This window comes from Candoia aspera, chromosome 10 (assembly GCF_035149785.1).
Source record: "Candoia aspera isolate rCanAsp1 chromosome 10, rCanAsp1.hap2, whole genome shotgun sequence".
In the NCBI taxonomy this organism is placed as follows: domain Eukaryota; kingdom Metazoa; phylum Chordata; class Lepidosauria; order Squamata; family Boidae; genus Candoia; species Candoia aspera.
In genome coordinates, this window is record NC_086162.1 from 24,093,035 (window position 1) to 24,120,936 (window position 27,902).

Sequence of the window (27,902 nt, forward strand, 5' to 3'; positions counted from 1 at the left end):
CTTCCAACTTTTTTGGCATGTTCTGCATTAGCGGTGAGTAAGTGATCTGGTCACACCTGTGCAGACATGGCCGAGACAGATCTGTCCTTCAAGGATGTCACCACTGTATGCACCTTGCTGTAGAAGATGCAGGAGTTGACCTCTTCCCAAGGTGATGATCGTACCACATCTTGAGGCATGTGCTAAAGGAGATGAGATTGGAGCATCATGGAAATCAGCCAAAGCAATAATTTAGTAATATTTCATTATGAATTAACACAGACAGCATTCTTTATTCCTACACTGTAAGAGGAAATCTTTTTTAGTCTTAAGAGGAAATTCTGACTTGAGCTTTAACTCAGTTTTGGCTGTTCAGGATATAATGCAATAGTATGGCACAAGTATTTATGAGCATTATCCACCACTGTAATATGACCTCTGTGCTAATGGTCAGACTCATGATGTAGTAAAGTGTTAAATAATATGACCATATTAATTGCTCAGTTGTGTTTCCTGTAACACTATGCATCATATAGTAATGATTAACATTCAGCAATAAAATGGTTCCTGAGGTCAACCATACTGCAGAGATGTACGGCGACAAGAGTGGCTGGAAACGTTACAGTAAAGCAGTTGAAATAATCATTACTTTGCGTACAAACTCCGACAACGTACACTTCAGTAGTACCTCATTATATATTGAATATATATATATATATATATATTTATCCTGATAACTGCAAAATCAGCTCCTGCTAAAACACCAGATTTCTTGGAATTCGATTGCAGTTGCTGCATCAGCTTGTATATGAGGGCAGACAAAGATCTTCCTTGCCTTGGCTGAAATATTAGTGAGGGGAAAGTATTTGCACGTGGTCTGGCCCGATATAACTGCCCAGTGGTGTAGAGGCCAAAGAAGCCTCCAGCCCTTCCCCAGCTAAGCATCTTTGCCCCCCACTTGGGCGAAAGTTCAGTTTTTGCTGTTCCGTTTGAAAAGCAATACGCAAGTCCACCTGGCACTGAATGCTTAGTTGCTCAAGAGAAGTTCCTCCATCTCTTCAGTAGATAGAAGACGTATTGTGTTACGTGGGGACATGTAATGTGGAGATGAGCACATAACTTACTGTGATGGTCACCTATTGTAACTGTCACATTCTGTGTTTCCATGTGTGCCCCTTGGGAAACAAAGTGTTGCATTGTTTAGCTCAGCACTGAGGAGAACTTGACCACACACCATGGTGAAGTTGTACAATACAATGTCTGGTAAAGTGATTGGGGTCTACTGATTCTTGAAGTCATCCCACAGTTTTAACATCTGCTTTCCAGACTCCTTTATACCTGAGAACTGGAGCAGGTCTGCCTGAACTGTGCTTTTTTACCATGCCCCAACATGTTGTTGAGTTGAAGCAGTAACACCATCTATTCAGCCTGGGCTGATCTTAAAAAGCTAAGCAGCATCAGTTGTGGTTAGTCACTTGGATGGGAGGTCAGCAGGAAATATTCAGGGCCACAGGCTAGTCCAGAAAATAAAATTAAAAATCTCGGAAGAAGGCAATGGAAAACTATATTGTTGCCAAGCAAACTACATGGACATGTCCATGCAGTAACCAAGAGTCAAGCTTGACTAAGGGGTTGTTACCTTTTCACCTTATTGTTAGTAGGTTTCAATCCTACCTCTTAATTTCTTGGCTTCTGTTTTGTCAACCACAAGGTCTGGGACCTTGTGAATAATACAGAAGGAAAAGCTGGCAACATTGGTTGCAGGGTGGTGCATGGATCTGAGTGGGCTCCAGGTTGAGCGTTCCACAGGCGGGGCTGTCAAATGCACTGAGTGATTTGGATTTCTCTTCTGCCTTGTCATTCCCAGTCCTCTCAAGGTGGTGGACACCGGACCCTGCTGTATGGGCACGCTATTCTTCTCCGGCATTGCCACAGTGGCATGGTAAGAGGAGTGGAATTCAAGGAAGCTGTGGATTCCGACATGGGGGCTGGGGAGGGCTGGGGAGCTTGAGCGAATGGGACGATGCAAGGTGACTCTATGCAGCCCAACTGAGTGGTGGTGTCACACTGCACCCACTGCACCCAGAGTCATTTTGTGTCAAAGCCAAGCAGGTTTATTTTCAACTCTGAGTCATCTGTTCTCTACCAAGAGGGTAGAAATTGCAAGGAATCCAAAAGGAAGGCTTAGGAGATGGGGCGTATCTCTTCGCCAAGTAAACGTCAAGGTTTCAGAAGGCTGTGAGGTGTTCTGGAGGCCAAGTTTAAGTAAAGACGCTGAGGTCATCTGAGGTGGGGTGGCGCTGGCTGTTCTTTCCTTCTGTGTCAACATTCCTAGGAGATCCATGGATATGGGATAGGTTTCTTCACCACCAGAAGAAGCCCTGGATTGGTCGCCCTTTTAGCCCAGCATGTGTTCACACTGGCTGGAACACTTGCTTGAATTGTCCCCTTGCTACCAGTTTGATTTGATACCTGGTAGCACAGAATGAAATGATTGCTGGTGGACATTGCAATAAGCACCTTAGCGTTAAGTCACTGGATCAGGCCAAAACTATCTACTCAGAGGCTTCTGCTTCCAACCTGTGGCTTGTCCTCAGCATCTGATATGATTGTTTTCAAATTATCTTTTGGGTTTTCAAAGGCAGTGGTTCAAGAAGACAGCAAAGATTATGTTGGAAGGGCCAGATCTTAGTGCAGTCGTGGTCCAAATTGGACTCCTCCAGATAAATTGGGATTACAGAGGGTAGAATTCCCATCGGCCTTTTGTGCTTGGTGTTGAGGCATGGCAATGGGGAATAAGCGAAGGACTCGGCCAGGTGATCCTGTGAAGGGGAGCAGAAGTGGAACGCTGAGTACCAAAGTTCACAGACCAGGAATACACAGCTGCTGCTGATTAAGTGAAAAACAGGGGTGGGAATCCCCTTCTTGGTCGGAGGCTAGGTTTGCACCACACTTAAGTCATGTTTATACATCATAGGTGATCAAGACATCCCTGGTTATTTCTCTTAACCTGCCCAGCAGCAATGCGTGGCCATGGACATCCTGTTCAGTCCTCCAGTAGTTTGCATCCCTCCCAGCAGATGCAAAGAGGGCAGAGCTGGAGTCAGTATCACCAGTGTGGATGGGACGGGGGGGGCTTATCCACCCTTAGCTATTTCCGCCCTTTTTTTATCATTCTACATAGCCGTGGGGTGATGAAAACCAGAACGGCCACAGAGAGGGAGTGCCTAGAGGGTTCCATTATTGTGGGGCTCTCTAGGACACAGCCTTTGCCTCAGGTGGGGAAAAATGTAATTAATACTGAACTGGACATCCGGTGATGAGGCCACTGCTGTATCTCTGCAGAAGTTTTGTATATAATTGTGTGGACTGTGTGTATATATTTGCTCTCCTCTTGTCAGGTACTCATCATGCCACACACACACACACACACACACACACCCCTCGTGGTCAGCCATCTAGGCCAGTGTTTCTCAACCTTGGCAACCTTAAGATGTGTGGATTTCAACTCCCAGAATTCCCCAGCCAATCTAGATGCCACAGCTAAGGGGTTAGGGTTAGGGTTGGGGGGGAAGCAGGGGTGTCCATGGGAGGTGGTCAGAAAAGTCAAGATGGCAGCTGCAACCCCAAGATCAAAGCTCTCCCCCTTTGTATATGTGCTGCGTGATGCGTGTCAAAAAGGGGCAAGGATTTGGTTGCATGGTTGTGGCGCCAACTTAACTTTTTTGCCTCTGCCTCCGCAGCCACCCCTGGGAGAAGGGGAGTTTGTTTAACTCCACTTAACTAACTTGGGGCTGCTGAGATTTAAATCTATCCCTCTTAGGTTAATTGCCTCTCAATTTACTGGGTTAATTGTCTCATTTAACTGAGTTAATTGGCTCAGTTCCCTGTCTGCATGACAGACTAACCCCCCTCCTCCCCGACAAGGCACGGTCTTTGAGTTATTTCATTTTGGGGGTGCCAAAGAACTCTAGGCGTTTTTTCCCCTTTTGAGGTAGTTAGAGGATTAAGGAATGAAATCAGTGCCTCATTTTGCCCTTTATTTTGGCCCCCAAAATCAACAATTGTGCAGAATCTAGGGGGTGCTCTGGGATCTGCAAAAGTAAGGTTCAGCACATGGATTGCGCTGCTGGTGGAAATGAAACCATCGTTAGGTGTGCACGTGCCACACCAATGCACTTTTACACAACAGTCAACGTAGTCAAGCAATGGCTGGGTTAAATCTAATCACCCTGGACTTAGTTGATTAGGGATCCATTAACTCTTTTTTCCTGTTCCTATGGCCCCCGAAAACCCCTGCTTCATTTACCTAATTAAGCGTGTCATCAGAACAGGATTGCTGAGCCCCTAAAGGCTGCCTGCGCGTTACAGGATGCTTGTGCAGAACAGACTCAGGATAGATTACTGTGTCTGAAACGCCATGCCCAGGTTGCCTCAACAGACTCCCCACCCTTGTGGCCAGTCATTGCATTGTCTGGACCAGTGTTTCTCAAGCTTGGCCACTTGAAGATGGGTGGACTTCACCTCCCAGAATTCCCCAGCCAGCTTGCTTGCTGGGGAATTCTGGGAGGTGAAGTCCACCCATCTTCAAGTGGCCAAGCTTGAGAAACACTGGTCTGGACTATCTTTTGTACTGGCTTCCTCATCTGAGATCAGGAATCTCAGCTTATGCTTGAACAGCCCAGAGTTCCCAGATGGGAGGAGATGGGTGGGGATAAATTTAATAAAAAATAAACCTTTCTCCTTCCCAATTTTTAGTATTTAAGCTGCTTGACCACATCTCGCTCCTTGACGGATAAACTTGCCTTTGACGTGGGCCTTCAAGAGGATGCTTCAGGTATGTTACGTGGCTGAGCCCTCCAGGGGAACAAATGGGGGGCTAAACTCTCAAGGATGGTTTAATTGGTTTTCCTGCATGATGCAGGGGGCTGGACTGGACGACCCTTGTGATCCCTCCCAACTCCACAGTTCTGTGATTCTATGAGGTGGTTTGAAGGGATGGGGAGGAAGAATTTTCCTGTCGTATTCTGTTTGGGGCTGTTAAAACTGTTCCGTGCCCCACAAGGAGAACTTAAGTGTCCTAAAACAAATGCATCTTGGATTATGTTTTCATTTATGCATTGTTGTTGTTGTTGTTGTTGTCGTCATCATTATTTTATCATCCTCATCAACAACCAACCCAGGTAACTGAAACTGTGCAAAGGAGAAGCAAAATTCTGTGATCTGCATTAGTTCTCCAACTGAGCAGAAGTGCATTATATAAACTTTATGCCGTACCGAGGCCTCCCTCCGCCTGCAATTTGCATAATTTGCTTGATTTAATTACCTTCTGCTTTGCTTTGGACGAGACGTTAGCAGCTGTGCGGGATGCCGAAGCGTGACTGACCGACAGATAGAAAAACACCCTGCTCTCCCAAGCATCCGAAACCACACCAGGCATCACCTACCACCTTTCCCTTCTGATAGGCTGGACTATAACACCCATCATCCCCAGCCAGGGTGACCTGGGTAGGGAGTGCTCCAATGGCGGGCAAGCGATGGTGCAGAAAATGTGCCTGAATCCTTTGCTGCCGTGTTGACAGCCCCCCTGCCCCGATTCTTCCTTCCCTTCCGCAGGGGAAGCCTGTTGGTGGACCATCCACCCTGCCTCAAAGCAGCGATCGGAAGGGGAGAAGGTGCGCGTGGGGGACGACCTCATCCTCGTCAGTGTCTCTTCTGAACGGTATCTGGTGCGTGTCCAAGGGCGGTGGTGCTGCCTTCAGTGCGTATACTCGGGTTGGGGATCAGAACTGGCCTGACCATTGGTTTGAGTGGTCTTTGTCTTCTCCAGCATTTATCCACCGCCAGTGGAGAACTTCAGACTGATGCCTCTTTCATGCAAACCCTTTGGAACATGAACCCCATCAGCTCTGGCTGCGAGGAAGGTGCACGGTTTATTTTGTGGGTGGGGTGGGGGTAGGGTTCCTTCTGCCTGCAAAGATTTCAGATAATATGGTGAATTTTTTGGCAAAGGAGCAAAGGTGGTCCATGTGCTGCAGAGGGGGGTCTGTGCACTGGATGGGAACTGGACCTCTGGGTTGACCTTGGACCTTAAGTCCATCTTACCCTGTGGCCATCCTGGGGTCTGGAGATCACTTGCTCGTTTACTCATTCTGCTCTCTCATCTCTCTGCACACAAGGGTATGTGACCGGTGGCCATGTCATGCGGCTCTTCCACGGCCACATGGATGAATGCCTCACCATCTCCACCACAGACCAGAATGAAGAGCAGCGCAGGTGGGCATCCTGAGTGGAGCCGTGGATGAATACAGAGACCTTCAAGGGGAGCAAAAGGTGGGGCGGGGGGCTAGGAATAACGGAGAAGCACAGATGTGACTCCCGTGGGAGCTCCTTAGGTGTTCTTTCTGTCAGTCAAGTTGAGTTTGGCCCAGCCTTTGTGGTGGTCCTCTTCCCCTTCCAGTCCTTTCCTCACCCTAGATTTCTGTCCACAGAGCTGTCTCCAATCCCAAAATGGCACACCTCCGTTTTTGCAAGGGCAGGGGCAGTCCTTCCTGTCCAACGTGAACATCGGTTGAGTCAGCCTCTGATGTTGAATCACGGCTCCCTTTAAAGCAGCCTTCCCAACACAGGGGCCTTCAGATGTCTACCCAGAATCCCCCCAGCCAATATGCCTCTGGCTGAGAATTCTGGGAGTCGAAGTCCACGTATCTCGAGGGTGCCCAGAGAAGAAAAGGCCAACATGGGAGGCCGTAGCAAGGCAACAGGAGTGTGGTTGTTGTGTCCAAGGCTGAGTAAACAATGATTTACTTGACTATGGCCTGTGGAATGCATAGTTGGCCACATTCGCAAACCACCTTGGCTGGATTCAGAGGATGCATGAAGCCATGAACAAGGAGATCCTTTGACAGCTCCACATAATGTGGGAATCTGGCCACTCAAGGACCAGTCAGCCAAGTCCCGTCCCCTTTTTTAAACTCTTCTGCAGGGTGGTGAACTACGAAGGGGGGGCCGTCTGTTCCCAGGCCCGATCCCTCTGGCGCCTGGAGCCGCTCCGCATCAGGTAGGCTGGATCTTCCGCCCCCGGGTCTTCATCTTCCTCCCTGCCTTGGAACCTTCCTTCAGCGTTCTTCACTGAATTGGCTTCCGTGCCGCTTCTCGTGCCAAGCTGGCATTCACTTGCTGGGTCAGAAAAGAAAATTGAATCTGGCTGGGAATATTTATTTATTTATATTCAAATTTAGTCACCGCCCCTCTCGCTCAGAGAGCGACTCTGGGCAGTTTACAATAAAACCAGAATAAATAATCATTAAAGTACAATAAAAACAATGTTCTTAAATAAACATATATAGTCCAAGGTATAGCTGTTTTAAAAAGTTCTTAATTTAATTTATGGGAGGCCGGGAGAGCGGGGGCTGCCTCGCCTCTGGGGGAAGAGCATATGCTGGTCTGTGCCCCTGTTGCACTAAATCGTGACTTGTTTATCCATGGCGTAGGGGATCAACCATCTTAGTCTGGTTTAGCATGACATGCTACGCCGTAAACAAGGCGATACAAAACCTCTTCGTCCCAAACTAAGCCAAGCATGGTCTGTCTGAGCACAGGGCATCAAGCCGGGCCCTTCCCTTAATACTGGGGCTCCTTCTGTCCCAACAGCTGGAGCGGCAGCCACATGAAATGGGGTCAGCCATTTCGTGTCCGTCACGTCACAACGGGATGCTACTTGGGACTGTCTGAGGAGAAGGGCCTGGTTGTGCTGGATGCCGAGAAGGCCAACACCAAAGCAACGTCCTTCTGCTTCCGGATCTCAAAGGTGAGGGGAGTCCTCCCGTCAGTGGCGGATCCTGCCCGGAAGTGGCTTCCAGAGCGTGAAGAAGAGATTTCTGGACTGCAGTTTTCTTGGAAAGATTGAAAGTGTCCTAGAGACCACACTTTAGGCCTGGGTGACTTCCAGATGTGTGGGCTTCAACTCCCAGAATTCCTCAAGCAGCACAGCCCCTGCTGAGAATTCTGGAACGTCGAGGGCACACCTCTGGAACTTGCCTGGGTTGAGAGGGGCGACTGTGAGTCCTTCAGAAATGGAGTCCTTGGCGCTCTCTGAGCTTGGTGGTTGGTTGGTTTTTCAAATTTCTATCACCGCCCATCTCTCCCGAAAAGGGGACTCTGGGCAGTTTATAATAGGATCACAATTAAAACATATAAATTACAATATAAATAGATCAGTAAAAAATAAAATAGATATAAAATACAGAATCCAAGCAGCGCAGATCTTGTTTGTTGGGGAGAGATATATGATACTAGCCACCCCCAAGATGAACTGGTGCCCCTCCCACCCCAAGGGAGGTGGCAGAGCCAGGTTTTTAGGTTCTTCCGGAAGTCCGGGAGCGAATGGGCTTGTCTCACCTCTAGGGGCAGAATATTCCAGAGGGCGGGTGCCACTGCAGAGAAGGCCCGCCTCCTGGACCCCGCCAGGTGGAATTCCTTTACCGGCAGGGTTTGTAGCATGCCCTCTGCGTGACCGGGTGGGGCAGGTCGATGTTAGGGGGATGAGGCGGTCCCTCAGGTAGCCTGGCCCCATGCCATGTAGGGCTTTAAAGGTGATAACCAACTCCTTGAATTGGACCCAGAAGCAGACTGGTACCCAGTGCAGCTCATGCAGCAGTGGTGTCACATGTGCTGACCTTGGGGCACCAATAACTGCTCGCACGGCCACATTCTGGACCAGTTGAAGCTTCCAGATACTCTTCAAGGGTAGCCCCATGTAGAGCGCATTGCAGTAGTCTATGTGGGAGATGACCAGGGCATGAGTGACTGGACGGCCTCTCAATCCAGGAAAGGGCGTAACTGGCGCACAACACGAAGTTTGCTTGCCGATGCTCCGTTACCCAGCTAGGTAACGTCATCAGCAGTCTTTCAGAAGTGCCGATAGTGAGTGGGGCAGGGGCTTACGTTTGTGTTTTAAGTGTCTCCACATTTTGGAACCAATACTGTGGGGCATCTGTACAATTTAACCTTAAGTAAATAGAGATGGGCCTTTTCCAGAGCCCGCTTTGATGCCCTCCCTTCAGCACTGCTGGTGGGAAGATTTCATGGGAGTCCTCCTTCACAGAGACTTTGCCCTTGTGGATCCAGGGAGGTAGAAACTCTTGCCCAAGTCCTCATACAGTGTCCTTTTTATGATGCCCCAAGTTGTGCTTTGATCTCCCCAGTCATCTCTAAATTTGACGGTCATGCTGATAGAATTTATGTATCAGAGTCCGTGATCAAAGGATTGATGAATCATTTGACCATGTTCATCTGCCATGATGAGCCAACGCGAGTCAAGAGCCAGTAGGGAGGGGAGGCATCACGGAGTGCGAAAGTATGCTGTTTGGATTAATTGGAGGAAGTCAAGGTCATACCAACCGAAGGCATCTGGACTCGGCATGCATGGCCATTGGAAGAACAGACAGAGCGGGGGCGTGGGGTGACTGCTTGCTCTTAACTAGGTAGCTTAGGCGGGAATGTTCAATCTCAGCTTTTTCTCTTGATCTGTACACATTCTCAGTAAATCTGAAATCTGCATAATTTACCTGTGCATGAGTCGGACCGTTATTGGGATTAGACATGTTGGATGCTTACATTATGTTTATTTCTTTTTAAGGGATGCTGATTCTACGCTCATACCCCAGGCGGCCGAATATTTTTATCCAGTTATACAACTTGTCAGGCTCTGCCTGCTACTAAATAAAACGCAGACACCGATCCAGGGGAAATCAGGTTCTGGTTTATTTGCGTATAGTGCATGCCTAGGGAAAAGCTGAGAGTGGAGGGAGTGCGCCGGTATGGGATATAAATAGCCCACGCCGGTCAGCGCTCCTCCTTCATTGGGTTAGGCAATCCCCGAACCCCGGATGTCTCGTTGCTGGTGGGTGAGGGGTCACGGGGCTTCTGCTGGTGCCCCGGGCCTCTGCTTAATCTTCCTCCTCCGGCCGGTGATGGCTTTGTGCCAGGCGATGATCTTCTGCGATTGTTCTGACACTTCCAGGCATGCCTTGGTTCGGGCGTCGTCAGAGTCCACCTTTGTTACAAGGTATCGCTTGATCGGTTTCTTCGTCTGAAGTCGTTATCTTGTTGCCGGAGTCTGATGCCTTTCTTTTGTTAGTCAGTTATATGTCCTTTGCCCCATTTCCCTGTATTATTGTGAGTGTTGTTGTGCTGACGCAATCAGTGCAACGGTGCTCATGACATGCTGCCCCCCTTCCGCATGGTTAACCCGTGGGTTTATTGGGGTAAGCCGTGTGGAATGCGCGAATCAGGTCCGGTGCCTGGACGTGTCGGGCAGCAACCCATTCTGGGTGGGGGAAGTGCTTCCACTTCACCAAGTAGTGTAGGGTGCCCCGCCTCCGGTGCAAATCGAGTACTTCTTTTACCTCGAAGTGTTGTTGGCCGTCTATCATCACCGGGGGTGGGGGGCATGCTCGGATGCCATCGGGAGGGGCTTGCCGGTTTTAGGAGGCTACAATGGAATACCGGGTGAAGTCTCTTTAAGTTGTGCGGCAGGTCTAGGCGTATTGTGACTGGGTTAACTATTTGTGTTACCCGGAACGGCCCAATGTACTTGGGGCCCAATTTCTTCGAGGGTTGGGGTGATTTTATGAATTTAGTAGAGAGATAGACCATATCTCCTACCTGGAATGTCGGTTGCTGGCGCCGGTGCTTGTCTGCCTGTTCTTTGTAGGCTGACTGTGCGTCTTTCAGCGCTGCTGTGATTACTGGCCACGATTCTGCTATCTTCTGCCCCCAGTCACCTGCGCTCAGTGGGGGGCCCGGAGGTTGCGGTAGCTCCGGGATTGGGACGAACTCGCGACCTGATACCACCTCGAATGGGGTTTTCCCTGTGCTCGTGTGAATGGCGTTATTGTAGGCGACTTCCGCGAACGGGAGGAGGTCGACCCAGTCGTCCTGGTGGTAATTTATATACGAGCAGAGGAATTGTTCTAGTGTGGCATTGAGGACCTCCATGGCTCCGTCCGTCTGGGGATGCCAGGCTGTGGATAGGGCTTGTTGGGTCCCAATGGGTTTTAAAAAGGCCCGCCAAAACTTTGAAGTGAATTGTGTCCCCCTGTCAGTCACCACGCATACGGGACATCCGTGTAGCCTGTACACGTGTACGAGGAAGAGTTTGGCCAGCTGCTGGGCAGACGGGATCGCTGCACAGGGGATGAAGTGCGCCTGTTTCAAAAAGTAGTCTTTCACCCCCCAAATGGTTGTTTTCTTTTGGCTGGGTGGTAGATCTACTATAAAATCCATGGAGATCTCCTCCCATGGCCGGGAGGGCTCCGCCACAGCTTGTAGCAGTCCCTGGGGTTTTCCCGGTGGCCGTTTGGCCATCGCGCACACCGGGCAGGATGCCACGTATGCCTTGACGTTCCGCCTCAGTGAGGGCCACCAGAACTGTCTTCGTGTCAGGTGTAGAGTCTTTAGAAATCCGAAGTGTCCTGCTTGCTTGCTGTCGTGTGCTCGTTTGAGGATCTCCAGGCGCTGTGCATCCGGGACGTATAGTCTGCCTTCCCCCCATGCCAAGTCATGCTCCATTGTCACCTTGTCGGGGTTGGCTCGGAGCCAGAGGTCGGATTTGAGAGCGGCGGTGAGGTCTGCGTGTATCCCCCCTGGCAGCTGCGGTCAGCGCCGTTTGTTGGCTGGTTGGTTTGCAGTCGGTTGTGTCGTGGGGGTGGGCTGTCTCTGTGCGCTGCTCCGGGTGGTTGCTGCCATTCCCAGCTGGGAGGCGGATAATACCGTCCCTACCATGTCTGGGATGGGCTCTTCGTCTTGGGGCAGTCTGGAGAGGGCGTCAGCCAGGAAGTTCTTCTTGCCCGGTATGAACTTCAATTGGAATTTAAACCAGCTGAAGAACTGAGCCCATCTCACCTGTTTAGGGCTGAGGCGTCTGGGCGTTCGGAGGGCCTCTAGGTTCCAGTGGTCTGTCCAGACCTCAAACGGGTGGGTGGCCCCCTCCAGTAGGTGTCTCCACGTTTCTAGTGCTGTTTTCACTGCGAACGCCTCCTTCTCCCATACGTGCCAGTGCCTTTCTGTCTCTGAGAATTTTTTCGACAGGTAGGCGCATGGCTTTAGGATTCCTGCGGGGTCCTTTTGAAGCAGTATGGCCCCCAGGGAGAAGTCGGAAGCGTCGGCTTGGACCACGAACGGCCGTTCTGGGTCCGGGTGTGCGAGGATTGGCTTCGTTGTGAACAGCGCTTTCAGCCTGTCAAACGCTGCCTGACAAGTGGGAGTCCAATTTAGTACTGCCCCCGGGTTCTTGACTCGCCGGGTTTTGCCGACCCCTTTCGTTTTGAGTAGGTCTGTTAGGGGGAGGGCTATCTCCGCGAACCCCCTGGCAAAGGACCTGTAGAAGTTCGCGAAGCCGAGGAAGCTTTGCAGCTGGCGCCTGTTGCATGGGCGTTCCCAGTTCAAAACTGCCTCGACTTTTGCGGGGTCCATTTCCATGCCTTTTCCGGAGATTCGGTAGCCTAGGTAGTCCAAGCGTGCTTTATGGAACTCACACTTGGACAATTTGGCGTAGAGTTTGGCCCCCTTTAGTTTGTCTAAGACTTGTCTGATCAGTTGTTCATGTTCTTCCTGTGTCTTTGTGTAGATGAGGACATCGTCGATGTACACTAGCACCCCTTTGAATAGGTGTTCATGTAGCACCTCGTTGATGAGTTGCATGAACACCCCCGGGGCCCCCGCTAGCCCAGATGGCAGTACCTTGTATTGAAAGGCGCCGAGGGGACAGTTGAAGGCTGTTTTCCACTCGTCCCCCGCCTTGATTCGGATTCTATAGTATGCCTCGCGGAGGTCGAGTTTGGAGAATACTCAGCCCGTTGACAGGTGGGCGAGCATGTCTTTTACGAGGGGCAGTGGGTATTTATTGGAGAGGGATGCGGCATTGAGCCCCCGGTAGTCGGTGCAAAGCCGTAGGGTGCCGTCCTTTTTTTCTCGGAAAAGGACGGGTGCTCCAACGGGCGAGTTCGCCGGCTCTATGAAACCTCTGGCCAGGTTTTTGTCGAGGAACTCTCGGAGGGTTGCCAGCTCCTTCTGGGTCATGGGGTATATCTTTGGTTTGGGCAAGGGGACGTCAGGGAGTAGTTCAATTGTGCAGTCCGTCTTGCGGTGGGGGGGTAGTTGGTCCGCCTCCTCCTCTCCGAAGATGTCTGCGAAATCAGTATACTGCTCTGGCAGTTCTTCTGGGGTTGGGTCGGTGTTTTGGGCGACCGCCTCCGCCCTCCCCACTGTCGGGGTGGGTATCCTCTTTGGTGTTGGAGCTTGGTATGTGCCATCGCTGAATTGGATGGTCCGTCTCCTCCAGTCTATGCGTGGGTTGTTTTTTGCTAGCCACGGTATGCCCAGCACTATGATGGGTTTCCCTATTTGGGTCACCACAAAGGAGATCTGTTCATTGTGGGTGCCCATTTTAAGGGAGACTGTTTTGGTCCGCTGGGTGGCTGGTCTCCCCTCCGCTGTTGAGCCGTCCAGTTGGTGGAACGCCAGCGGTTCGGGGAGAGGTAGGCACGGCAGGGTGAGTTTTGCCATGAGGTCGGGATGGATCAGGTTCCTGGAGCACCCGGAGTCCACTAGCACTTCGGCCGTGGTGGCTCTGGGGCCGTAGGCGAGCCGGACAGTCCCTGTTAGTATGTAGTTGTCATCGCTCTTGCTGTGGCTCTTGCGCCCCTTTTGTACCACCTGCCCCACGGCGCGGCTTAGAGCAGGCGGGGAGCGTTTCCTGCCGGCTGCTCCGGGGCGCCGCTGTCGTCCCCCGTGAGGTAGGCATCTGCGTCCTCATCTGGGGCGGCTGCTGCTCCTGTCAGGCGCCGGGTTGGGGGGGGTATTCGGGCTTGTGCAGAGGTTTCGTTGTGGGTTTGGGTGTGCGGTCTGGCGCTCTGTTTGCGGCGCACTCTGCCACTCTGTGCCCAAACTTACCACATTTAGCACACGGTCCGCACCCGAATCTCCGCTGGTGGCCCGTTTGCCAAGTTGTGCCAGGTTGTGTAGGTTGTGCTCTTGGGTTGGGTGGTGTTTTGTCTTCTGCCATTGTCATTAGGAACATGCGATGTGCATGTTCCGCTTTGCCCGCTAGGGAGATCCATCCCTGCAGCGAAGCTGGGTCGTCCCGATATAGCACCCATTGGAGCACTTCTCGGTTGAGGCCCCGTTTGAAGATATCAATTAGGGTAGCCTTGGACCACTCGTTGATTTTGCCTGCGAGGGCTTTAAAGTCCAGGGCATAATCGGCTACTGTTCTTTTGCCCTGTTTCAGTGCTTGCAGTGTGCACTTGGCCCTCTCTTTCACCAGCAGGTCTTCGAAATGGTACCTCAACATGGCGATGAAGTTATGGAAGTTTGCTAGGGCGGGGGAGTTGGACTCGTACATCTGTACATACCAATCCGCTTCCCTGTCTTGTAGTTTGATAGCTACCGCCGAGATTTTCTCCCCCTCTGAGTCAAAGTATTGTCCATAGCGGGCCATGTATTCTCTGGCGTTGGTGACGAAGAAAGATAACTTCGTGGGGTTCCCGTTGAAGGTCACTGAAAAGTCTCTTGGGAACCTGACATGCTGTGGGTCGCCCCCCCATGAGTTTTGCCGTGTGGCCCCCCCCCCGGCGTGGGTGCACCCGTCACCGCGACTGGCCTCCGAGCTTGACCTCTTCCACTCGGGGTCTGGTTTGGGGTGGGTACCTGCGTTGGCGTCGTCTTATAATGTTCGTTGGTTACTAGGGACTGTAGCATGGTTCTCAGGTCCCGTAGCTGGGCTTCCATCGCTGTGAGCTTGGCTTGCGTGTCTCTGTTCGCTGCCTGCTCTGCTGTCGGGGACGGGCCAGTCGGTGTTTCAGGGTAGGCGAGCCTCCAATCAGGGTAGGGTGGGTCCATCTGGTGGTCTACCCCGTCGCCCCAGTAACGGAGTGGTTGGCCCGCGCCCACATCCTCCGCTGCACTTCCGGCGACTGGGCTGGAGCTCCATGCCCGGAACTGGGGTGTGGTGTGGGCTGGGAGGATCCCCAAGGCTTCTATGGGGGCCGTTGTCTCCAGCCGTTGCGGGTTCGCCTCCGCCCCTTGCGGGGTCTGGGACTGAAGGGCCGGGTGGGCAGGGCGGGTGTCCATGGCTTCTGGGGGGTACGTTGGCCCCGGCCGTCGTCGGGTCGCCTCTGCCGCTTGTCGGCTGCCTTGTCCGTCTGGGGTGTGGGTCGCCGGCTCCATCGGGTTTCTCTGTCTTGCCTCTCACTGTCTGGTTCCTCCCGCGGTGCGTTTCCATCCAGTGGGGCTTGGCGAGGTTGAGTTTCAAGACTCTCAGCTTTCTGTCAGGCTCTGCCTGCTACTAAATAAAATGCAGACACCGATCCAGGGGAAATCAGGTTCTGGTTTATTTGCGTATAGTGCACGCCTAGGGAAAAGCTGAGAGTGGAGGGAGCGCGCCGGTACGGGCTTTAAATAGCCCGCGCCGGTCAGCGCTCCTCCTTCATTGGGTTAGGCAATCCCCGAACCCCGGATGTCTCGGTGGGTGAGGGGTCACGGGGCTTCTGCTGGTGCCCCGGGCCTCTGCTTAATCTTCCTCCTCCGGCCGGTGATGGCTTTGTGCCAGGCGATGATCTTCTGCGATTGTTCTGACACTTCCAGGCGTGCCTTGGTTCGAGTGTCGTCAGAGTCCACCTTTGTTACAAGGTATCGCTTGATCGGTTTCTTCGTCTGAAGTCGTTATCTTGTTGCCGGAGTCTGATGCCTTTCTTTTGTTAGTCAGTTATATGTCCTTTGCCCCATTTCCCTGTATTGTTGTGAGTGTCGTCGTGCTGACGCAATCAGTGCAATGGTGCTCATGACACAACTGCGCAAAACATTTAATTGAACATGCTGTTTTACTGTTTTACTGTTTTGCTTTTTTTTTTCCTGATAATGAATTATGGGACTAAACTATTTTTCTTTTGCTGCTGTAAAGTCTGGGTATTTGAATCTGAACCGTTTGGTGGATTTCACTGGACCTTCTCCTTCCCTTACTCTTTCAGGAAAAGCTGGACGTGGCTCCAAAGCGAGACGTGGAAGGCATGGGGGCCCCTGAGATCAAATACGGAGAGTCCATGTGCTTTGTGCAACACGTGGACAGTGGCCTCTGGGTTACCTATGCAGCTGCCGACGCCAAGGCGCTGCGTCTGGGATTGCTCAAGAGGAGGGTGAGTCTTGGCTGGTGGGTTTTTCTCTTATACTCAGGGAGCAGTGCAGGGAATGCTGACCCTCTGTCTAAGCATTATCTTGCCCAGAACGAGGAGCCTAGCCCGGGCCAGCAGCTTTTATAGGGCCAAATACGATCCGATTGGCTCGTGATGTCAGCTGATCTTTTGGTAGTTGGTAGTTGCGGTGCCACTTCTGGCCACCTGCAGCCGTGGATTGTGACTCAACAGACAACAGTTTGTTTGTTTGTTTGTTTGTTTATTCGATTTCTATAGCCACCCTTCTCAGCCAGTGACTCAGAGCGGCTTACAACAATAAAAGCTATAAAATGGTTAAAGCAATTTCAATTAAAACAATTAAATTACAAAATAAATATATGGCTACCAAGTAAGCAATGCATAGATGTTAATATAACCAAGAAACGGGACCATTCACATGTTCGGGGCCCCAGACGTGATGGCAAGATGCTCATTGACCACAGTGCTGGGATCCTGGATCACCAATTTGAGACTCCCAGCCATCTTAGACCAGTGTTTCTCAACCTTGGCCACTTGAAGATGGGTGGACTTCAACTCCCAGAATTCCCCAGCCAGCTGGCTGGCTGGGGAATTCTGGGAGTTGAAGTCCACCCATCTTCAAGTGGCCAAGCTTGAGAAACGTCTTCTTAGACGCTGAGCCTTTCTTGACGCATATCTGCATGTCGCACAGGCCATCTTGCATCAAGAAGGGCATATGGACGATGCCCTCTCGCTCACCCGCTGCCAGCGCGAGCAGTCGCAAGCCGCCCGCATGATCTACAGCACTTCCGGGCTTTACAACCAGTTCATCAAGTAAGCATTGCGCAAGTTCTTTTCCGTGGGAGCACAAGAAACCAGCCTCTGTGGAGCGGTTGTTAGCCTCTGATGTCTGCTTTCTCCAGCCGTTGGGTTGTCACAGAATGTTCCCAGGCATTCCGGCAGCTCTACTGAGGAAGCGTCTCTGGTTGTTCCCATGACAAACGGTGTGCTTGTTGGAAGGATGCGCCAGACGACGGGTGGGCAGGAAGAGGAGGTCTGGGAAGCAGAGGGATGGGGAGTGGAGCCTGAGGCCCAAACGAAAGGCGGAAAAAGAGTTCCCCACGCTTAGTTCCTGATGTCCTTGCTTTAGGGAGTCAGGGAGCAGGTTTTGAGGGACCGTGGGGAGCTGGGAAAGGAATGGATGGAGAGTAGACGTAAAGAACCAGAAGACAAAGGAAGACCCCATTAGCAGCTAATCTTAAAGACAGCAACTCGGCTCAGGTGGCCAGAAACCCAGGAAGGAGTGATTCACATCTTTCCGAGAGTCTCCGCCTTAATGAGCCCGTTTAATGAAACTCCTCTGCGGTTCCCAAGAGTCGGTATTTACGCCGGTGCTAGCGTTGAAGTCACCTGACTGAAGCCTGAGTAGTCCTTGAGTCTTGCCCAGCAGGGCTGGGCCTGATAGGAAGGGGGCCCCTTTCTGAGCCCGAGACCGACTGGTCTGCTGGGGTCGGGAGAAGAAAATGGTGGGGCCGTCAGCCCAGCCTCCACCTCTGCTTCCTCTGCCCTCCAGAGGCCTGGATACCCTGATCGGAAAGGTCAAGCCCAGCAGCCCCGTGACTCTTCCCATTGAAGGGATGATACTCAGCCTGCAGGATCTGATCAGCTACTTCCAGCATCCTGAGGAAGAGCTCCGGCATGAGGAGAAGCAGACCAAGCTCCGTTCCCTAAAGAACAGGCAAAACCTCTTCCAGGAGGAGGTGAGCAACGCAGGGTGACTGTAAAGGCTGCCCATGGCTTCCCTGCCAGCGTCCCAGGGCCCCGCCACTAGAATTCAGTAGCAGGATGGCTGGTTTTTGGTGGCACAATTTGTTTCTTCTCCTTTTCGAAACTAAGGGTTCGGGAGACCTCTGGGATGCAAACATCCTCACCCATAAAACACCCCAGCAGTTCAAGATTATTCTGCCATACTGGCCATTTATGCCAAAAATTGGCATAATTTCCGGCTGCCTTAGGGGTCTGTAATGGTATGTGGGAATGACCATGGGAGACAGGAGGAAGAGCCATAGGCTAGGCCATGGATGCAGAAGGAATGGGGGCCTGGCAAGCGTCTCAGAAGGAACCCTTGTTTCTTGGGCTGTAAAGGAGAGTGGGGAGAGGAGAGATGTCCTTTCAGACTTGCAGGATTCTGTTAATGTAACCTTACAATAAAGCAGAATTAGCCCATCTGGCCGTGCTTCCTGTCTGGACTACCATGCTAGGCTGACAGGGTCTCCCATTCTCAGCCTTTAATTTCCCGGCCACCTCCCCCACATAATAGAATGGCTTGCAAAGTTTGGCTCCCCCCTATTTAGTGATCTCAACCCTTCCCTATAGGGGCCTCTGGAAAATTGAGAGGCAGCCCCCAATTCCTCAAACGTTGGCCAGTGTGCCCCATGGCTGCAACGCAACAAACCAGCAGGCTTGGAGAAAGTCCCACAGTGGACTCTGTGGAATAATAAAGCCATTTCTGAATACAAGATCTGCACATAAACTGGGATTTTGGCTTAGTGTGATGCATGAACACCCCAGGAGATGCACACCGTTTCCCTTTTTAATTTCCACCCTAGGCCAATGCTCTGCAAGATGACACAATATTTTGGCCAGTTTTTATTGAACAGGAAGGGGGAAAAAGCGCCTTAAGCATGGTTTAAAGACTTCTGGCTAGCATTATGCACAAACACAGCCAGGATGTGGTTTTTATTGTTTGAATGCATACAGTACCCTTGTTATGGTTGAGGTCTCCTGCCCTAGAAAGTCACATAGTCGGCTGCCTTTCAAACTGTCCTCACTAAGCAAGGACCACACCGAGACGAGGAGAAAGTCTCTAGTGTTTTATTTACTGCTATTGTAGACAGAAAATCCTACCAAACTGAAGGAGCGTGGGAAACCCAGACAGATAAACCCCAAAACTCAGGGTGGGTCTGTTCTGGGTTTCTTTAAATGACAGCTCAAAGCCTCTAAACTACGCATGCGTTTTCCCCCCTGGATAGGGGCCCCCTCCTGCTCACCATCCGTACTCATGGCACAAACATGAAGTTAAGATAGGCGGGTGAAGGGGTGTTTGGCCTTAAGCAGGTCTCTGCTGCTTCACAGGGGATGATCACCCTTGTCCTGAACTGCATCGACCGTCTCAACGTGTACAGCACCGCAGCACACTTCGCTGAGTTTGCCGGGGAGGACGCAGCCGAGTCTTGGAAGGAGATTGTGAATTTGCTCTATGAATTGTTAGGTTGGTTGAGTTGAGAACAGGGTCCCACTATATTTTGGTGACTGGCGCCCATTGATTAAATTCAATGCAGTTCCCGAGTTTGTTGGAATCTCTCCCACAGCCTTGGCGGAGAGCAGGGGCCTGCAAATCAGCTGGGGTGCAGCTGCTACTTTGACAAACTGCACCTCTGACTTTAGCTTTGTGAGATCCGCAGGGGGTGTCTGCTGGGCGCCTAACCCAGAAAAAAAGAGGTTGTTGTGGATGCAGAGAGCAGACCAATTTCATGCTTCCAGTTGGCACAGGGCCCGACTTGGCCACCCGAGGGAGAAAGCCAACCTGTCCCCTACAGAGGCGCTGGATTGCTTATTTAGCTCCTTGAAGTGTTTCTCTTCTGCTATTCAGCCAAAAAGGCTCCTAGAGTGACGTGCGAACCAAGTAAAAGAAGATTACAGGTAGTCCCCGCTTAACAACCACAATTGGGACTGGAATTTCACTCACTAAGTGATGCGGTCGTTAAGCGAATTTGAACCGATTTTATGACATTTTTGCAGTGGTCATTAGGCGAATCACTGTGGCCATTAAGCAAATCACATGGCCATTAAGCGGATCACGTGGTTGTTAAGTGAATCACACAGTTCCCCGTTGATTTTGCTTGCTGGAAGCCAGCTGGGAAGGTCGAAAATGGTGATCACGTGATGTGGGGACACTGCAATGGTCAAGTGCAAGGACCTGTCATAAGTTGTTTTTTTTTCAGCGCCATCTTAAATCTGAACCGTTGCTGAACGAATGGTCGTTAAGCGAGGACTACCTGTATCCCAGCTCACAATCAGGAAAGATGATTCCAAATGAAGAGGAGTCCTCCATTCTTAAGAGCCAGTGGGATGTAGTGGCAAGGGTACCAGACTAGAAACTGGAAGAACTTGAGCTGTAGTCCTGGAAAGTGGCTGGGTGACTTTGGGTGGGTCATTCTCTCCCAGTCCAACCCACCTCACAGGGTTGTTGTTGGGGGGAAAGACGAGGCGGGAGCATTATATATGCCACCTGGAGTTGTACAAAATAAAGGTGAGAGAGAAATCAACCAACCACTCAATAGAGGGGGGCAGAAAGTGGGAAAGGCAAGCACAGGCCCAAGTTAAATGAAAGCTGCTTTATACTGACCAGCTGAATGCGGGTCCAGGACCAGAGGAGCCCCAGTGCAGCACTTTAGACAATCTCCTTCAGCACTGAAAGCTCCTAGTCAACATGCCTCTAGTGCAATGTTTCTTAACCTTGGCCACTTTAAGACGGGTAGACTTCAACTCCCAGAATCCCCCAGCCAGCCATGTGGCCAAGGTTGAGGAACACTGCTCTAGTGCCTTGGAGGATGAGCTAAATGCCAGGCTAATGACATAACATCGTAATGGAGATGAACCAAGGGCATCACCACCATCTTGTCTTCCTGCCACGCAGCCTCGCTGATCCGTGGGAACCGCTCCAACTGTGCCCTGTTTTCCAACAACCTGGACTGGCTGGTCAGCAAGCTGGACCGATTGGAGGCTTCCTCTGGTAAGCAAAGGGACGGTTTCCATACGAATTGCAAGTTTAGGGGGCTTCCTGCAGGGAGCTGGGCTGCAGGGAGCTGGGCTGCTGTGTAGTCTCCCTGCAGCCGCTGGATCTGCTGTTCCTGGAAAGCGGACCGCCTTCTCAGGCTACAGAGAGCCTTTGATGTTCAGTGCCCACTCTGAAGTGGGAGGATCCGCAGGTTATTCTGTCTTTCCGCCCGGATATATATCCGTTTGCCCTGCTATCTATTAATTGCATTTTATTGCTTTTATTGCTTCACTGTATATCTTGAGGATGAAGCATTATTGGTAATGGGTAAGGTTTTTTTTTATAATAACAGGCTGCTTAGAATACTAATGGGTGAATTTGAAATACAGTAAATAAATAAATAGGAGGAAAGGAGTTTTCTTGGTGGCAAATGGCTTCCCACAACACATTCCACCTGGCTGGTGATTTTCTGGATGTGCGCAACGCATCGAACCTTAGCCATTTTAAGCCACAAACTCCCGCCAAGATACGAACTAATCGATCTTAATTAAATATGAAAATGCAGCTGATGGGCCTGCTACCAAGCAGGTTAAGGGTGTGAAAACCCATGCATTCTCATTAATCTCGTTCTTCAGGCATCTTGGAGGTTTTATACTGTGTGCTCATTGAAAGCCCAGAAGTGCTGAATATCATCCAGGAAAACCACATCAAGTCCATCATCTCCCTCCTGGACAAACATGGGCGCAACCACAAGGTATGCTGCGCTGAGCTTTTCTTCTGGCACACCTGCATTTTGTTGCAAGCAATGGACCCGTTAGAAGGGGCTGGATACAGGTGGGGAGAACAGGTGGCCCCAAAGGAGTCCCATATTTCATTACACTTATGCATACAAATTCTGCGTCTGTAGCAACCCGCTCCTAACTGGCACGTGCAATCAGGTACTCAATCCATTGAGTAAACGGGGCCGTACATTTGTCTTCCCTGGTCTCATGGTGCTCTGTGTGTTCTTAAACAAATGTGGCTCTTTCCTTCTTCCCTTGGCAGGTCCTGGACGTCCTCTGCTCCCTGTGCGTCTGCAACGGCGTGGCCGTCCGCTCCAACCAAAACCTGATCACTGAAAACTTGCTGCCAGGGAGGGATCTGCTCTTGCAAACTAGGCTCATCAACCACGTCACCAGGTTGCTCCTTCACCATCTTTGATGCCCCTCTGCAGTGGGTCTCCTGGAGCTGGGCTGGAGTGGAAGAGCGGGGGGGAAAGCACCGCGGATAGATTTGGGGGTGGGCTTAAACTTTCCAGGAATGTCAGCTTTTGTTCAAAGAAAGATCACACGTCTGGCTCTCCAGGTCCCAGAGGGGGATGCATGGGCTTCCCTTTTGAAATGCCGGGACTCAGAAGGAGGGGAGTAAGATTTTGGGGCTCTGTGTTGGCAGAACTTAAACACCTGAACTTTCTGCTTGGCTGGGAAGATGGAGGCCCAGAAGAGATTAAACCAGTGTTTCTCAACCTTGGCAACTTTAAGATGCCTGGACTTCAACTCCCAGAATTCCCCACCCATGCTGGCTGGGGAATTCTGGGAGTTGAAGTCCAGGCATCTTAAAGTTGCCAAGGTTGAGAAACACTGGATTGTATCAAGCGAGAATACATGTGCCGATTCAGCCACTCCATACCTTCACCAAGTCCAGTTTTTCTTATGCAGGATTCCAAATACAATCAATCAATAACATTTATTCGGTCAGTGACCAGCAAAATACAGAATGCAAATGTTTAAGTCGCATGGCTCTTACGAAAATACAGCTAGAATCTCAGTTCAGCTGAACATAAAGGTTCCAGATGGATCTCGACTCCTGACAACTTCGCAGACACGTTGACTTCATTTTCTTGGCAACAGGACCAAAGTAATTTGCCATCATGCCTTTTGCCAAGACTTTTTTCCTCCGTGAAAGAAATCCCCATCTAGCCTAGAGCCAGGAGGTTTTGTGGTGGCCGCCCCTCCAAGTTTAACCAGTCGGATCCTGCTTAGCTTTTTGAGATCATCCAAGGCCCTGGTCACGTAGGTCTTCCATTTTGATCCTTTCTTCTCCCTGTCCTGCCTTCTCTTCCATTCTGTAGCATGCGCCCCAACATCTTCCTGGGGACCCATGAAGGATCCACCCAGTACAAGAAGTGGTATTACGAGCTGATTGTGGATTCCGTGGAGTCCTTTGTGACCGCGCAGGCCACGCATTTGCGGGTTGGCTGGGCCATGGCTGAAGGCTACAGCCCCTACCCAGGGGGTGGAGAAGGCTGGGGCAGCAACGGCGTCGGGGATGACCTTTACTCTTTCGGCTTTGATGGCCTCCACCTTTGGTCAGGTAAGGTCCATACTTGCATGGCCGCCCCCCTCAGTGCAAGGGGCAAACTGGCTCACGTGGCATTAGAAGCCACGGGGGGAGAGGCAAAAGCAAAAAAACCTTCAGTCTGGGATTGCCGTTCTTCGCAGATGCCCTGGCTGAGTCACACATTGTACAAATCACAGTGGCGGCTTCGTTGACCCTCCACAATTAGCAAGCCATAGCTTAGCACACAGGATGAACCCCAGCTGCAGGCTAGGTTCCTGTTAAGCCGGATTATAGTTGGTTTGGTCAGAGTGCTGTGTGATCCTAGCCACTCTAGGTATTATAGACATGGCTTGGAGCAGTGTTTCTCAGCCTGGGCCACTTTAAGACGTGTGGACTTCAACTCCCAGAATTCCCCAGCCAGCACAGCTGAAGTCCACACGTCTTAAAGTGGCCCAGGTTGAGAAACTCTGGCTTAGAGTGATACAGCTTAGTCAACAAACGCAGATTAAAAAAAAACATTGGCCTGGTGGAATGCATGCAACCAATGACTTGCTCAGTTTACATACTGAATGTCCCAGTAAAACGCATTAAAAGAAGCAGGGGATGAGAAAGACTGGGGCTACCACTGACATTCTGGAGAATCCCTGAAGAAACATCTTTTCTTTAGTTACTATTTTTCTAAAAAGAAAGGGGGTACATTTTTAGCTTTTGTGACTGTGAAGGTTGAAGGCACGTGAGTCGTGTCTTGTGGTCTCTCTGGAGCTGGTGAATTATACCACTAGTTCTCTAGCAGTGGCCCAGGGACGTTTGGGAGGGTCAAGGAAGTCAAGGTGGTGGCCACCACTGTGGACACTTCCCCCTCAGGTGGTCCTGCAGTGGCCTTCTCTCCTTGAGTCATCAGAAGAGCAGCTTCTTATGGAAGCTAATCAACCCCAACAAATAAATTATATAGATGATAAGTAGGCTGACCATATTTCCTTGAGACAAAAATGGGATATTGGGATGGCAAAACGGGGCAGGGCTGGGCGACGGGCTGGATCGGCAGGCAGGAACTTCTCCGGTTTTCTCAGGCTGGGAATCTTCGGATTCCTTCGTTTGCGAGAGGCAAGGCCGGGCTGGAGAGTCTAGCGAACGGTTGTCCCCGACAAGCCATTCCTCCTCTGGCTGTGCTTTTGCATTCTTTTCTTCCTGCCGTTTCAAGGCAGGGGCCAATCGGCTCACCCTTTGATCACCGCCTATCAGCCGATCCTGTTCTTTCCTTTTTAGGTTTCCCACCAGCTTGAGCTCTGTGGCTTTTTTCCCACCGTTTCTGCTGAGCTCCCCCTCCTTCCACCCGAAGTCAGACTGCATTCTGACAAGTTCACGGGAACTTTCACATTTTTAAGTAAGGTTTTTAAAAAAACGGGACAAAATGGACATTTATGTTAAAACGACAGGACGGTCTGGAAATGTTAAAAAAACAGGACTGTCCTGTTCAAAACGGGACGTATGGTCAGCCTGATTATAAGAAATAGGACACAACTGTTCAATTCGCAGGACCATTACAGTTGACCAAATCCTGTTCTGACCTCATTTACCAGGGAGCAGAAATATCTTACTACATTCAGGGTACACAAGCCTCACTTTCTCAGCCTTCGCTCTTCACCGTGCTGTTCTTGGAGTGATGTCCCTTGGTTTTGAACTGCCTGTCTCCTTTCTGCTTGGCGCAGGCCGCGTGGCTCGGGCAGTGACGTCCCCCGGGCAGCACATGCTGGGGGCAGATGACGTGGTCAGCTGCTGCCTCGACCTGAGTGTACCCAGTATCTCTTTCCGCATCAACGGCTTCCCCGTTCAAGGCATGTTTGAGAACTTCAACCTGGATGGGCTCTTTTTCCCCGTGATCAGCTTCTCTGCGGGCATCAAGTAAGCTTGACCCTGGTAGCGTGAAAATGAGACCGTATGGAGGTTGACCTGAGAGCCACTGTAATCTTAGACCAGGACTAAGGGGAATTAGGTGAAGATTTGAATCTTCAGAAATTTCACTACAGGTAGTCCTTGCTTAATGACCACAATTGGGATTGGAATTTTTGTCGCTAAGTGAAGCAGTCATTGAGCAAATCTGACCCAACTTTATGACCATTTTTGTGGTGTCTGTTAAGTGAATCACACAGTTCCCCATCGATTTTGCTTGCTGGAAGCCGGCTGGGAAGGTCGAAAATAGCGATCACATGACCACAGGATGCTGCGACCATTGTGTGAGGACCCGTTTCAAGTTGGGGTTTTAGCGCCGTCATAAGTCCAAACCATCTCTGAACTAATGGTCGTTAAGCAAGGACTACCTGTACGTGACTTTGGGTCAGTTGCTCAATATCAGCCCCTCCAACCTCACAGGACAAAAGCAAGGAAAGCTCATTCTGAGCGTGAGTTCCCAGAGGGTGGGTTCCCAGATATCCTGGCCAATGCCATTAATGAATAAGCATCTCCGTTTCCTCCCTCTCACCCCCTGCCAGAGTGCGGTTCCTCCTGGGAGGGCGCCATGGGGATTTCAAGTTCCTGCCCCCCCCAGGCTACGCTCCGTGCTACGAGGGCCTCCTTCCCCGTGAGAAGATGCGCGTGGAGCCCATCAAGGAGTACAAGCACGACATCAATGGGTCCCGGAACCTCCTGGGGCCAACCCGGTCTTTGTTGCACACTTCGTTCACTCCCTACCCCGTGGATACCATGCAGGTAGGGACATCTCGGTGTCCTTGGTAGGAGAACAACAGAGCAAAGTGTGGGAAAGCTGGAATGGGCAATGCTCGGGTCGGAGAGCAACACCAGTCACAAGCACTGCGGCGACCGCCTGGCCGGGCTTGCGGTGTCAGAGCCCACGATCAACGAACTGGTAGATCGTTCGATCGTGTTCTCTGCCAGTTGGGCCAACCCGTGTCAAGCACCAGATGGGAGGGGGAGATTTGCTGAGAGTGGGAAAGAAGAGTGTTTTGTCTAATGATGGAGTCCAAGGTCGTATCGGCCAGAGATGGCTGGAAGTAGAATACTGGACTGCTGGTGAAAGGGAGGAAGGAGTGTGGAGGGGGGTTCTGGCTTGCCTGTTTGCTTTTAATTGGGTAGTTTGAGCGGGAATCTTTAGTCATGGCTTCTTGCCTTCATTCGGTACACATCTACAATAAATCTGAAATCTGCGTTTTAAACGAATGCATGATTCAGGTCATTATTGAGTCAATTGTGTCAGATCCTTACACGTGGGCCCTTTCACAACCCGCTCCTCTCTCTGTCCCACAGATACAGAAATAAATTCCTTCTCCTAGTTGGTTGATTGATTAACCAACCTACTTAATCATATCTGCATTAACATGCATATGTGTCAAATACAATGGAAGGGGGGGAAAGCTTGTCACGATACAGTTTTTAAAGACCTGAGACTTGATTAATTAGGGGGTGGGGAACTTTTTAGTTGATCCAAAGGTTTTGGAGTGATTAAGCCATTAATTGGTTTAAACGTTGCCACCTCAGGAGGGAAACTAGTTCTCTGAAATGTGAGGAAATCCTCCTCTTCCCAGAGAGATTGATATCTGGCAGACTCACCCAGTTTATACCTAGATTCTGCCATTTTTGACTCACCCAGGTTCTCTCACTGCCAAAAATTTGAGCGTTTTTTAAAATCTAAATCCAAAAGTCATGCTGGCTGAGAGTTGAGCATTTAAGTGCCCCCTTTAACACCTTGGCAGTATATGACAAGGTCTTTCAACAATCTTGGTTAAACCATTAACCTAGTTAATGGATGTCAGGTACTTCCTTCATTATGAAAAGAAGATTCTATTTATTTAATTTACAAAAAGGGAAACGACCTGACTTGTCCATGGTTATGTAGATCTTTTTCTTTACAGAATATGGAGTGTAAGCTTTTTATGGCAAAGAGAATAAATGACCTTTTAACTGAATTAGCATCTCCCAGTCAGACTGGGTGTGTTCCAAAGAGAGAGAGGAGGAATAATATCAGATATATTTTGAATGTTACTGACGATATAAATCCTCCCCCCAAAAGAGAAGACAGCTATGATTTTTCTTGATGCGGAAAAAGCTGTGGGTACTTTGGAATGGCCTTTCATGGTTATGACTTCAAGAAAGACAGACTGTGGCCCAACCCTTCTTTCATGGATACAGAATATTTATAAAGAACAAGAGGCTAAGACAATAGTAAATGGCCTCCTATTTGAAAAAGGCCTTTTTCAATTCAGAGAGACACGCCTCCACTTCTCCTCTCCTTCTCTTCTCTTTCCTTCTTTTTTTTTTTTAAACCTGCAGATTGTGTTGCCTCCTCATCTGGAGAAGGTCCGTGAGAAATTGGCCGAGAATATCCACGAACTTTGGGCCCTCACTCGCATTGAGCAGGGATGGATATATGGACCTGTGAGTTTTGCTGTCCAGGAACCAGACGTCGGAGGTTGTCACCTCTCCACTCTTTGCAGCAGGGGAATGTTGTAGGCGTGGGTGTCCTTAACAGGCCACAATGGCGTCGTGCACCTCGCGATGACACCACACAAGTAGTGCACACTGTATAATTCCTGTCATTCGTGCAATGGGGTCCTAGCTCAGGTGATGTCACTTGCTCCCCTACCTCCCAGTGAAATTATAACAAGGATCCCTGATCAGCC

The 27,902-nt window shown here is 50.5% G+C and overlaps 1 protein-coding gene across 8 annotated transcripts in view; it reads left to right on the forward strand.

The window, feature by feature from the left end:
• Positions 1–27,902, forward strand: part of RYR1 (ryanodine receptor 1) — a 124,656-nt gene that overhangs the window by 17,152 nt on the left and 79,602 nt on the right. For all 8 annotated transcript variants that reach the window (XM_063311940.1, XM_063311932.1, XM_063311935.1 and 5 more), the window contains exons 5-22: positions 1,847–1,921; positions 4,738–4,816; positions 5,596–5,708; positions 5,810–5,903; positions 6,159–6,255; positions 6,965–7,039; positions 7,633–7,789; positions 16,011–16,175; positions 16,882–17,003; positions 17,743–17,929; positions 19,305–19,440; positions 20,869–20,964; positions 21,585–21,703; positions 21,994–22,127; positions 23,060–23,301; positions 24,978–25,170; positions 25,758–25,974; positions 27,553–27,657. In XM_063311940.1, coding sequence (XP_063168010.1) covers positions 1,847–1,921; positions 4,738–4,816; positions 5,596–5,708; positions 5,810–5,903; positions 6,159–6,255; positions 6,965–7,039; positions 7,633–7,789; positions 16,011–16,175; positions 16,882–17,003; positions 17,743–17,929; positions 19,305–19,440; positions 20,869–20,964; positions 21,585–21,703; positions 21,994–22,127; positions 23,060–23,301; positions 24,978–25,170; positions 25,758–25,974; positions 27,553–27,657 — 2,406 coding nt within the window. The remainder of the gene's footprint in view (positions 1–1,846; positions 1,922–4,737; positions 4,817–5,595; positions 5,709–5,809; positions 5,904–6,158; positions 6,256–6,964; positions 7,040–7,632; positions 7,790–16,010; positions 16,176–16,881; positions 17,004–17,742; positions 17,930–19,304; positions 19,441–20,868; positions 20,965–21,584; positions 21,704–21,993; positions 22,128–23,059; positions 23,302–24,977; positions 25,171–25,757; positions 25,975–27,552; positions 27,658–27,902) is intronic.